This window comes from Triturus cristatus, chromosome 10 (genome assembly GCF_964204655.1).
Source record: "Triturus cristatus chromosome 10, aTriCri1.1, whole genome shotgun sequence".
Taxonomy (NCBI): domain Eukaryota; kingdom Metazoa; phylum Chordata; class Amphibia; order Caudata; family Salamandridae; genus Triturus; species Triturus cristatus.
The window spans coordinates 375,537,144-375,550,101 of NC_140593.1; the positions used below are offsets into that span (position 1 = coordinate 375,537,144).

The 12,958-nt window shown below is 51.2% G+C and overlaps 2 protein-coding genes across 3 annotated transcripts in view; both read left to right on the forward strand.

The window, feature by feature from the left end:
- The window catches only part of LOC146789455 (uncharacterized), an 81,194-nt gene extending 79,823 nt beyond the window's left edge, over positions 1–1,371 (forward strand). Inside the window, exon 5 of the mRNA XM_085630052.1 lies at positions 1,101–1,371. Within this exon, the coding sequence (XP_085486178.1) occupies positions 1,101–1,371 (271 nt within the window). The remainder of the gene's footprint in view (positions 1–1,100) is intronic.
- The window catches only part of CPVL (carboxypeptidase vitellogenic like), a 628,799-nt gene that overhangs the window by 550,628 nt on the left and 65,213 nt on the right, over positions 1–12,958 (forward strand). The window lies entirely within an intron of this gene.

Consider the following 12,958-nt stretch of genomic DNA (forward strand, 5'->3'; position numbering starts at 1 on the left):
CTTTTCTGCTTTCTTTTAAAAGAAGGCTGTTACAGTTCCTCATGGACAACAACACCGCCATGTGGTACTGCAGCCAGCAGGATGAGGTGGGGGCCTGGATCCTGTGCCAAGAGGCTCTGTGCCTCTGCCTCTGAAGTTGACTGGAGCATCAAGGCATTTCCCTGATCGTGAACTACCTAGCTGGATCTTAGAACACAAGGGCGGAAGCGCCTGGTGGATTAACAATGGGTCTTGACTCCCAAGGTGGCACATGGCTTCTTCTAACAGTGGGTAGATCTTTCTACCACTCTAGAGAATGCTCAGTGTCTAAACGTTTGTTCATTGGAGTTCACTTACAAACTTTCACTAGGACCATTCTCGCTAGAGTGGACAATGGAGCCTCTGTATGCCTTCCTGCCTCTGCCTCTCTTTCCCCAAGTTCTGAAGATGAACAGAAATGACTGATCACATGTCATCCCAGTTGCTTTGTAGTGGGCCAGGAGATTGTGGTACCAGGAGATTCTAGGCTTGAGCCTCTGCCCCACAATTAGGCTACCACTTCAGTAGGATCTTCCGTTGCAGCAGCAGGACAGAATTTTGTGCCTGGGCTTGCACACTCTACACTTCCATTCATGGAGTTCAAGCAGCCGCAGTTGACTGCAGTGATATACCACCTGAGGTTATGAATGTCTTCCTTGCTATCAGGGATCCGTCTGCAGAGTCAATTTGTCAAGCACTGGGACACATTTATGGCCTGAAGTGGAGCCTGAAAAACAGAACCTTAACAAGTCAAATGTTTTATTATTTCTTTTTCCTTCGATATTTTTGCATTTGCCGTAGCAATTGTCCTTGTTTAAACCACCTATTGTGATGCAGTTCATTAAAGGTTTAAGACGTTCCTCCCCCCCCCCCCCCGCAAGCCGTTTGTGATGTCACAGTAAGACCTTAACTGTGATGTAACTCTTGTCAATTCTCTTGAGTATTCCTTTCAAGCCGATGCAAAGCTGCTCATTTCATTTTCATTTTTTAGACAGTCTTCCTCATTGCAATCACTTCAGTTTGTTGCCTGAGTGAACTTCAGGCCCTATCGGTACAACTGCCTTATATTACCTCTTTTCTAGGCAAACTCATGTTGAGGACACTGGTGGCCTGTTTACCAAATTAATGACTCCTTTCCACATTGGACAATGCATCACTCATCCAGCAATCTTTGCAACGTCCCACCTCTCAAAGGAAGATGAGAGAATGGACCCCAACGAAGATTTAAGCTTTTACTTCAATCGTACCAGAAACCTTCTGGTGGACAATTTACTTTTTGTAGGGTTATCGGAGGCAAATAAAGGAAAGACTGCAGAAAAGGACTCTGTTGAGGTGAATAGTCCTTTGCATTAAGATCTGCTATGCACCGGCCAAAAAGCAACCTCCAGAATGTCTGAGAGCTCATTTGGGCAGGGCTAAGGCAGCTATCACTGCGTTGGCAAATGGAGGACCTGTCCTTGACATCTGCCTGACTGCAACGTGCGTGTCAGTGCACATGTTCACGAAACAGAACTGCATTGACAGCCAGGTCTGGCTGAAAGGACATTTTGTGTGTTGGGTACTGCAAGACTTTCTGGTCCGAGTCCACTTCACAGACCTCCACCATGGGAGGTACTGCTTTGGTATCTCTTCTAAAGGTGAGGAATCTGCGGTGTGGAGTATCCAGCAGAAGGAACGTTACTTGCCAATGGTAACACCCTTTCTGATGAATACTCTATTTAACCGCAGATTCCTCACTGACCTCCAGCCTCCTGACTCAGTGGAGTGACTTGTTTTTTTCATTTGGAAAGGACCCAGCTTCGTGATCCTCACACTGGTACCAACACTTGTTAATGTTGTACATCTGAGAATTTTCCGGCAAGAAACCGGTATCCCAGTTCATAGATGGGGCTTAAGCAACTCCGCTTTGTCACTTCCAGGGCACAGGGAAGCCAATGCAAAACAGCACATTGCAACCTAGGGTGCACGAGAACGCTGGTATGAAAAGTTTCTGGATCCTATCTGGTGCCTGGAGAATATTCTAAAGGTATGGAACCTGCAGTTATATTGATTATTCACCAGAAAAAGCAAACCTGAAGGTTAGTAACGTGTTCATTACTCAAGCGAAAAAAATGGATAGAATCACCACTAGCTCTCATCTTCCTCAGATGATGAACTCACATAGCCCTCTCACCTACAAAAACCTCACTAACGCTTACAAGACATACATTTAAACTCCACATCTCATCTCGTATACAAACTGGAAGTGTCTAGAAATCTAAGAACATTTTATTTGCTTTTTTTTTTACTGAAACCATGCTACAAATCTCAACTTCATAGAACTAATATAGTTACTTTTACAATTCTCAGCAAAAAGAATGGATGAATAAATGTAGCAGAACCATCCTCAGTTGAGCGAGAAACATGACTGATGCCAGGGCACCTTGCTTAACTATATAATTTCTCTATTTTTGAATATTCTATTTTTTTTGTTTTTGGGTTCTGGAAGTAGACGTACGTCATGCTGTTTCAGGGGGAAAGCGAACAACTTGCCCACAGCAGTCCTTCATTGCATCGCTACCTTTCTCTAAAACACTGCCACACTTGGATGTGAACAAATCGTATGTAAGAAATACTGCTTTTTTCTACAGCCCCAAATTGACATATCTGACAGCCAGGCGTTTGTAGAAGAGGGCTACATTTTCAGTATAATTATTATTGTGGTGCAATGATAGCGACAGATCCCAGCCAGTATCCCGGCCCTAAATTAAAGCGGTTATGAATTTCACCCCAGAAAAGGTAAGAATCGCTTGTACCAATAGATACAAGGTCCTTTACCATCTCTTTTCCTTAAGGAGAAAACCACTTAAATTTTCCATCTGCTCTGAACAGGCGGATAGTGTCAAGGAATGCTGAGGGGACGGGGGTGTGAAGCTTGGGATGCGGAGAAGGTTTGTGTCTGTCCTGAGGAAGCATTACCTGTCCTCCCCAGACTGCTGAGGTTTCAGGTAGGGGCTGTCCACAACCCATGCAGCATTTTAAAGGCCGTAGTGTCTGAGTCTGGGATTACAGGTTCTGGAGTTTCTCGAAAAAGTAATTCCAGGCCCGGAAGTACTTGGAATTGTGGGATGTGGAATTTCACTAAGAGTTATAACTTCGGCTAAAGTACCACAGCTCGCAATGAGGGCCTTAGTGTCCAACATTTGGCCTCCAGTGCATCTATAAAATTAATTGGGAGTCTACCCAGAGCTCTGACAGTGAGCAGCTTTTTCGCTAGGAGCGCAAATACAAGCTGAACCATTGGAAGGCCTCCAATTAAATTACACTACATGTGACATGTAAACAATGAACATTTATGAACATAAACTTAGAAGGAATTAGCAAAGAATGTCCAAACAGACAAGAAATGATTACACTATTGGACTGTATTTCTTTTTTTTTTGACAGAGTTTTATATAGGCGAATTTGACCCTAATCGGGTATCAGAGCGCTTTACATAGCACCAGTTGCATTACATGAGGACACATTCATTTTTGTTTTAGGCGCAGGGAGATTAAGTGATTTGCCCAGAATCACAGGATGTTCAGCGTCATTGCCGAGACTCAAACCCAGTTCCCCAGATTCGAGGTCGACCGCCCTAGCCGTTAGACCACCACAGGGTGGGTGATAGTGATTCAGTAGTTCAGCGCCTGGATACCCTTACTGTGATAAGCAGCGCTTTTCAAGTCCACCTTACGTTACGCTACAGTTAGGTGTCACTCAACATTAAAATGGTCTTTTTTCATTTTGCTTTACAACTTTGGTGCAGCTTGATACAGCTGCATGTCATTTGGCACACAACTACCAATTTCAGCTACATTTTAGTATTTGAGGTTTCATGGTGTTCTGCCAAGTGAAAAAGATAAACGGGGGCATGGGTCCAAAAAGAAGCATTTTTGTTTAAACTTTCACATACATTTTGGCTCTCTTCTATAACAAAAACTGCCTAATAGAATTATTCCAAACTGGGTTAGAAGTTCATTATTTACTGGGGCGCTAGAGGGCGCACAGCAAGATGGCCGCACCCTAGTGAGGCTCTGTCCGGCTGAGTGCTAATCCGACCAGAATCCACCTATTAATTGCTGCATCTTTGCCTCTACGGTGCCTGCATGGCATTGTGAAGCCCTCCGACACGTATTGAGGGTGGTTTGGGCTGCTGGAAGTTGCTGTAATTGAGATTTTGCAGTCCGTTAAATTCCGACCGGCACCGAGAGAAAAAGGGAAAAAATGGCGGCCGCCACGAGGCTCGGACTGTGACCCTCGTTTGTTGCTGTTGGCCACCCCTATGGTCGGAGGTACATGCCCACTACTGCCGGGGCTGTTGTGTTGCGTGGCAAGCTTCCTGCGATTACTGACTGGGGAGGTATCTGGAGCCACACACGAATGAGCGGAGGGCCGAGCTCCGGCTGACGAACGCGGAGCCCCGGCTGAATATCGCAGCGGCCATGCCCCTGATGATGCTGACATGCCTGAAGTGGAGACCGGAGCAACCAGGCGACGACAGCGCTTACTGGCGCCGGCTGTGGAGAGTGGGTGCGGCTTGGCCAAGGCTGGTGGCTGAGGAGGCGGGCGTGGGCCTGGGAGAGGGCAGCGGCCTGCAAGCTGTGGCAGGTGTCTGGTAGGTACGGAGAGTGGAGGCCGGGGGTTCCTACCTTGCACGGGAGTGTTGAGTGCAGTGCGGGGTCTGGAGCGCTGGAGCCTGCGGAGATCGATCGCTGATAAAAGCTGTGCACTTGATCCTTACGGTGTGATATAACGCTGCTGCGAGGCCTCTGCCTGGGGACTCATATTTGCTGGCCTTCTATGCACGCGTCTGCCTGATACTATTTCTGCCTGTCCTGGGTCTGCTGTCTGCCACCTACACACGGGTGGTTGCTGCTGGCCTCTGATGTTTTGCGTGCTGCTTCTCCCCCGTGTTTGCTGTCAAGTGGGGCTGACCTGTGAAAAGTGGCGAGCAGTGCTTCGGTGTACGAGAACATTAAAAGAAGCAAGACACATCGCCTCCTAAGAATTAATAGCACAGGGTAGTCTGTGCATATTGTGACTGTGGAGCCTACACTGTGAGCAATTGACGAACTGGCAAGCGGCGGCGCTGGGGGTCAGCCTTGACTGGGCCCAGCTGAAAATCAGTTCGTGTCTCTACAGCTGGCCGCGTGGGTGCTGTTTGCTGTATGCCCCTGGTACGGCGGGGGTCCCCATAATTTTGTTGCACTGTGCCTGTTGGAGGGTCTCTGTCACGGGGCCTACGACGCATGCTTACTGAGTGGGTGAGGTGCAGGCCCTGCTGCACACCACCTGTATTGACGTACACAGATAGGAAGGTGCGGTACTGTCCCTGGGGCTTGTGCTTCATTTGTATTGTAGACTACTGCAGGTCCCTCAGATCTATACTGCCTTAAATCTAGTATAAGTTTGCTAGGAGTGCGAATCCTGCACTCTACTGCACTTGCTCACCAACTCGCATAAGTGGCGCACCTAGAGGTGGTGGAGATGGGGAGAACTGATAAATCCCAGCCTCGCCTCACGTTAGAGGCGTGAAAATCGTCAAACATTGCAGAAAGCAGCGTCTGACTCAGAGGCAGACACTCAGAACGACAATCCTCCCACACTCGAGTCCACGCTGCTGGCTATGCAACGCAGTCTTCAATCCATTAAGGGCACAATGGCGACGGTGAACCACCGACTAGACCATATGTCGACACAGCTGGAAAAACAAAATACTCGCATGGGGGAGGTGTAGCAGCGGGTATCTACAGCGGAGGATGGCCCGAGTGAACTCAACGAGAAGGCTCTTAATATGGAGAAAGTGTTAGCCCTTATCCGGGCCAAAAATGAGATTTAGAGGCGCGGTCTCTGCGCAACAACATTAGACCCCCTGGGCTGCCGGAATCCGCCAATGTTGGTAAAATGGAGACCTTCATAGAAAACCTCATTAAAGAAATCTTTGGTGCCGATCAGCTTTCCAATATGTTTATCGTCGAGCGCGCCCACCGCTCTCTTGCTGCTAAACCTGTCCCGGGGGCCCCTTCCCGCCCAATAATAGCTCGACTATTAAGCTATAGGGACCGTCACACTATTTTGCAGATGGCGAGGGAAAGGGGCAATATAGTTCACCAGGGCAACGTACTGGCCTTTTTCCTGGACTTTACTGTGGCTAGTCAGGCAGCCAGACGGGAGTTTGGCGCTGTGAAAACATTTCTGCAAAAAAGAAGGGGTCCCATATGCAATGTTATATCTTGCCCGCCTACGCATAGGCCTAGACGGTGACTCCAAAATCTTTTTAACTCCCAAGGCTGCCCTTGAACACGCTAAACAGTTGAAACGTAGGAGGCGGGAGTCAAGTGCTACACAAGATGATGAGGAGCAGTAGAGGGATGCATTGAACTTTTGAATATTGTAACCTCACTATCTTTACATGACTGTAACATGCATTTATTCTTTTTAGGGTTTATAAGCCTGCATGCTGGATTAGCCTAATATGCCTCCAGGGGGTTGTGGGCTCAGGTCATGTGTCCTGGGGTGATGGGAAGTGGTGGGGCTGGCTTCCTTAATGGACTTACTGTAATGTAATTTTGCCCTCTTAGACCTGAAGTTACAGAACGACATTCATTACTGTCTAGTTAAGGATCTGGTCGCTGGATGATGTGGCCCGATGTCCTTCCCAGTGTCTGTGGGCTCATTTCTGATGTGCGCTGTTTAGGTCAGTGCTTGCAAGATGGCACAATTACTAGACCTGCTCAGCCACCTCCTACTAGTTGGGAGGCTAGCAGTGCTCTGACGCCCCCCCAATAGGTGTACCCCATATGCATCTCTTATGTTTTGTGCTCTGTTGGGGAAGGGTTATACTATTTTGGGATGGCTTTGGCGAGTTGGGGATGCTTAAGTGGGTGGGGGGTTGGGGGGTGGGTACAGGAGGGGTGAGCCGGCATTGTTCTTCTATAGTGAATCTAAATCTGAGGGGTTTGGTGAGCTATGGTATACATGTGAGGTACTATTGCATTTCTAATAGCTTGATAATGTGTGGACTGCATGAGTGGTAGAGTAAAGTGTCTTACCTGGAATGTGAGGGGACTCAACAGCCCCAAAAAGATTAGTTCCGTCCTGGTATGCTATTGGCGTTTCTTCAAGAGACACATCTCAACAAGACCTCGGAACAAAAAGTAGGCGCACGTTGGGGCATGTGTGAGAATTGCGTCCTCTTACTCCACTTACTCCTGGGGGCGGCTGATTCTTGTCAAGAAAGCGGTCTCATTTTCTGTAAGACGCGCAGAAACGGACGAGTCTGGGCGAGTGGCGATGGTGCATGGTCAACTGGGCGGTATGAGTCAATCAATCAATCATAGCATTTGTAAAGCGCACTACTTACCCGTGAGGGTCTCAAGGCGCTGGGGAAGGAGGGGGGGGGGGGAATGCTGCTACTGCTCGAAGAGCCAGGTCTTGAGGAGTCTTCAGAAGGTCAGCAGGTCTTGGGTCTGCTGTAGGTGGATGGGGAGGGTGTTCCAGGTCTTGGCGGCAAGGTGGGAGAACGATCTGCCGCCGGAGGTCACTCTTTGGATGCGAGGGACTGTGGCGAGGTGAGCGGAGCTGGCGGGAGGGGGTGTATAAGCTGAGTAGTCTGTTGAGGTACGCTGGTCCGGTGTTGTGGAGTGCCTTGTGTGCGTGAAATAGGAGTTTGAAGGTTATCCTTTTGTTGACAGGGAGCCAGTGCAGGTCTCTCAGGTGGGGTGTGATGTGGCCTCGGCGAGGGATGTCGAGGATCAGGCGTGCTGAGGCGTTCTGGATGCGTTGAAGCCGTTTCAGGAGTTTGGCCGAGGCTCCTGCTTAGAGGGCCTTTCCGTAGTCCAGCCTGCTGCTGACGAGGGCCTGTGTTACTGTTCTTCTCGTTTCGGTGGGGATCCACTTGTAGATCTTGTGGAGCATGTGGAGGGTGTTGAAGCAGGAGGAAGAGACGGCATTGACCTGCTTAGTCATGGAGAGGGTGGAGTCGAGGATGACCCCTAGGTTGCGTGCGTGGTCGGCCGCTGTCGGAGCTGTTCCCAGTGCGGTCGGCCACCAGGAGTCGTCCCAGGCTGAGGGGGTGGATCCGAGGATGAGGACCTCCGTCTTGTCCGAGTTCAGCTTCAGTCGGCTGTTCCTCATCCATTCGGCGACGGCCTTCATTCCTTCGTGGAGGTTGGTTTTGGCGTTGTGGGGGTCCTTGGTGAGGGAGAGTATCAGCTGGGTGTCATCGGCGTAAGATGATGTTGAGGTTGTGCAATCTGGCGACGTGGGCGAGCGGTGCCATGTAGATGTTAAACAGCGTTGGGCTGAGGGATGAGCCCTGGGGTATGCCGCAAATGATCTCGGTGGCTTCAGAGCGGAAGGGGGGAGGCGGACGCTCTGTGTTCTGCCGGAGAGGAAGGAGGTGGTCCAGTCCAGGGCCTTCTCTTGGATCCCGGCGTAGTGGAGGCATGTGCGTAGAGTGTGGTAGCAGACCTTGTCGAAGGCGGCTGACAGGTCCAGGAGGATGAGGGCCACGGTTTCTCCGTTGTCTAGCAGAGTCCTGATGTCATCGGTGGCGGCGATGAGGGTAGTTTCGGGGCTGTGGCTGCTGCAGAACCCGGACTGGGACGGGTCCAGGATGCTGTTCTCTTTGAAGTAGTGGGTCAGTTGTTTGTTGACGGTCTTCTCGATGACCTTTGCCGGGAACGGGAGCAGGGAGATGGGCCGGACGTTCTTGAGGTCCTTGGGGTCCGCCTTGGGTTTCTTCATTAGGGCGTTGATCTTGGCATGCTTCCAGCTCTCCGGGAAGGTTTCTGTCTCGAAAGAGATGTTGATGGCGTTTTTCCGGAGATGGAGTGCGATGGCGGTGCTGGCTTTGTTGAAGATGTGGTGTGGGCATGGGTCTGACGGAGATCCTGAGTGGATGGTGTTCATGATCTTGATGCTGTTGTCGTTGTTTGTTGGTCCAGGAGAGCAGGCGGTTGGTGCAGATGGTGGTCGTGGGGGCGGAGGTCTCAGTGGTTGTCGGGGTGGTCGTGGCATTGAAGCTGTCGTGGATGTCTGCGATCTTGCGATGAAAGAAGGTGGCCAGCGAGTCGCACAGGTCTTGCGAAGGTGGGATGTCGTTGGTGTTGGAGCTGGGGTTGGAGAATTCCTTCACGATGTTGAAGAGCTCTTTGCTGTTGTGTGTGTTGTTGCCTAGGCGGTCTTTGAAGGAGGCCCTTTTGGCGGATCTGATGAGGTGATGGTGTCTGCGGGTGGCGTTCTTGTGGGCTGCGTAGCTGTCCGGTATTTGTTCACGGTGCCAGTTCTTCTCTAGCTTTCGGCAGGTTTGCTTGGAGCTCTTCAGTGAACCAGCTGGCTTTCTTGCTGGTGTGGCTGTTGGAGGGTTTCTTGAGCGGGGCGAGGGTGTTGGCGCAGTCGTCGATCCACTGTCTGAGGTTGGGGGCGGCAGTGTCGGGGGTCGGTGGGGTCGGCGGGTGGGCTCCGGGTGAGGGTAGTGGTTAGCTGGTCTTCGGTGACTTTGCTCCAGCAGCGGCAAGGCATCTGTTGAGTGCGGTGGTGCGTGGTGGGTTTCCGGAAGGTGAAGTGGATGCAGGGATGCTCGGTACAGTGGAGTTCGGTGTTGTGGTTGAAGGAGACATGGGGGCTTGCGGAGAAGATGGGGTCAAGCGTGTGGCCGGTGGAGTGGGTGGGTGTTTTGACGAGTTGTCGGAGTCCGAGGTTGTCGGTGGAGTTGGTGTCGTTGTTCTCTAGGTGGAAGTTCAGGTCCCCGAGGAGGATGTAGTCCGTGGAGGCGAGGGTGTGTTTGCTGACAAGGTCGGCGATGGAGTAGCTGAACTGTGGTTGAGGTCCGGGGGGTCTGTAAACGAGGGTTCCTCTGAGGGTGGTGTTGGAGTCGGTGTGGATCTGGAAGTGCAGGTGTTTGGCGGTGCTGAGGGTGTCATCGGTGTTGGTCGAGACTCTGAGAGTGTTCCTGTGGACGATGGCAATTCCTCTTCCTAATCCGTTGGTGCGGTCCCTGCGGGTGATCTTGTAGCCTTCCGGGATGGCTATGGCGAAATCTGGTGCCGAGGAGGGGTTCAGCCAGGTCTCCGTCAGGAAGGTGACGTCTGGGGAGGTTGAGTCGAGTAGGTCCCAGAGTTCAACAGTGTGTTTGCGTGCGGAGCGGGTGTTGAGAAGAAGGCATCTGAGGTGGTTGGGTTCTTTCCCGGTGGGCGGGTTGGCGAGTTGGGTGCTGGTGAAGCTGCAGTTCCGGCAGGAGAAGTGTCCTTGGGTGCGCTTCAGGGCGGCCAGGAAGCAGGTGTGTGATCGTCCGGTGTTGACTGCGTGGAGGATCCTGGCATCGTAGCAGTGTCGGGCGTCGTGGTGTTCACAGGGGCCAGGGGGTCTGGTGCTGGGCACGGTCCAGGCGCGGACGGGCTTGCCTTAGGCGCGCCTTTGGTGCGTCAGCGGCGCGGCCGCACAGCGGCCGCCATATAAGGGGAGATGGGAGGGAGGAGCAGCTAGGAGGCGGTAGCGGGGCGGCAAATGGGCTGGCAGGGGGGCGGGGCCACAGGAGACGCAGCGGCGGGAAATACAGGCGGAAAAAACAGTAAGGCACAGTAGAACGAGACGAATAACGGGGGGAAAAAAGAATGAAACAGAATAAAAAGCACAGAGTGGGGCGCAATACAACACAGTAAGGAGGCAAAGATACAGCAAGGCACAGATACAGGCACAGGACCTATGGCCTACCACTGGCCTCGAACGTCTGACAGCGGCAGCAGTGGGCTTGGAGGGCGCGGACAAACAGGCGGTGCTGTGCGGCGCGGGGAGCGACCTGCCTGAGAGCAGGGTCAAGGGTGTATTATTGGTCAATATGTATGGGCCGAACATTGATGGTCCGTCTTTCTTCTCAGATGTGTGGCGCCGCATCTCAGGGTTTCCTCCAACTAAGATACTTTGGGGAGGTGACTTCAATGTATGTCTGGATGCGGCTCTGGATCGGGTGGGTAGTGGGGTTGCGATGCCCAAGCAGGCGTCTGAGACGCTACTGGGGATTCTAGATTTGGTCAATCGACATTTCTGGAGACTTCAACACCCTGGCACGAAGGAAAGCCCTTCATATCTTCTGTTCATGGGACATGGTCTCGTACAGACTATTGGCTGGTTTCTGAGGTTGTGTGTACATGGGTGGTGAGAGTCAGTCACATGGCTCGCACGCTCTCAGATCATGCGCCTGTGGTGCTGGAACTACAGGTGCCTACATGTGAGAGGCTGCCATTTGCATGGCGTTTGCAGCAGGCGTCGCTAACGGATCCTGTTTTCAAGCAGACTATTGGGGAGGCTATTCGTAATTATTTTCGGGAAAATGAGGGTTCTGTTGAGAGTGCTGTGGGAGGAATTTAAGGTGACCATCAGAGGAACAAGTATAGGCGCACAAGCAGGTGTGCTGCGGGACATCAGACGCAGAATAAAAAAAATTAGCAGCTGATATCTCTACACTTGAGCGCGCATATGAGAAGCAGCCCTCTCCTGGCACATTAGCTGAAATTAGGGATCTTGTCACAGAACATAATGACACCGTCGACCAAGAGTTACTTCATTTATCCAGACGTAGTACGGCTTGTTACTACGGGGAGTTGGGACGCCCTAGCCGTTCTTTAGCCCAAAAGCTGGCAGCATCACGTAGCCAGTAGTGTATTACTGAATTATTATGATGGAGTTGCGCACTATACAACGCCCAAGATTAGCGAAATTGTTCTCAACTTTTACACCAAGCTATGTGCAAATAGGGGCTCGGTGCCTCCAGAGAAGATGCACTCCTATCTCGATGATTTTGCACTGGGGTGGCATTCACAGGGTCATAGGGAATATACAGCGCAGCCCTTTGATGTTGAAGATGTCAAATTAGCGATAATGTTGCTTCCTACGTGTAAGGCTGCAGGGCTTGACGGGCTCCCCAGCGAGTTTTATAAAGCTTATGTGGATGATCTGGCCCCTAGGCTTCTGGATGTATATGCGGGGGCATACGAGGAGGGGAGACTTCCGCCCACTCTCAAAGAAGCTCTGTTGGTGACCCTTTTGAAGCCTGACAAGACTGCCAATCGGTGCGATTCCTACAGACCTCTCTCGATAATTAATATAGATGCCCAAGATATTGGCAAAGATGATAGCCAATAGGCTTCAACTGCTGGTTCTCCTCCTGGTCCTCCCTGAGCAGTCGGGTTTTGTGACTCCTAGATCCACAGCACACAACTTGCGAACGGTGTTCTCCATGCTTCATTACTTCGACCCCGAATTCCAGGCCGTGGCTGTGTTGCTCGACGCAGCAAAGGCCTTTGATTCCCTTCAATGGGGATATATCTTTACGGTCTTGACCAGGATGGGCTTTCCCCAATTCTTTCTCCAATGGATTACGGTTCTCTACACAGATCCAGTAGCACAAGTGCACGTAAATGGGTGGGTGTTAAAGGCTTTTCCCATAGAGAGGAACGCGTCAGGGGTGCCCCTTGTCCCCAGTGGTGTTCTCGCTGGCGCTGGAGCCACTTGCTTGTAAGTTGCGGCTGCGGCACGTGACGGCTACTTTGCGATTTCGGCAGAGACCACCAGTGGTCTCATTGTATGCCGATGACATGCTCCTGTATGTTCGTGAGCCAGCTACTTATTTACCTGAAATGCTCCGGGAATATGTCAAGTTTGAGAGGTATTCCGGCTTAGAGATCAATTGGTCAAAGGCACAGGTATTCCCACTAGCGGCTGGCACGCGGGAGATAGCACTTGACTTTCCGCTGACGTGGACCCAGGTGCCGGTAAGGTATTTGGGGATATGGCTACATAGAGACAAGTTATTTCTGCGAACTATGGCCAAGTCATCACATGGATCACCAAGCAGGCAGAGCGTTTACCTCTTTCGCTTGCAGATCGCATTGCGGTGACCAAAATGGCTGTATTACCC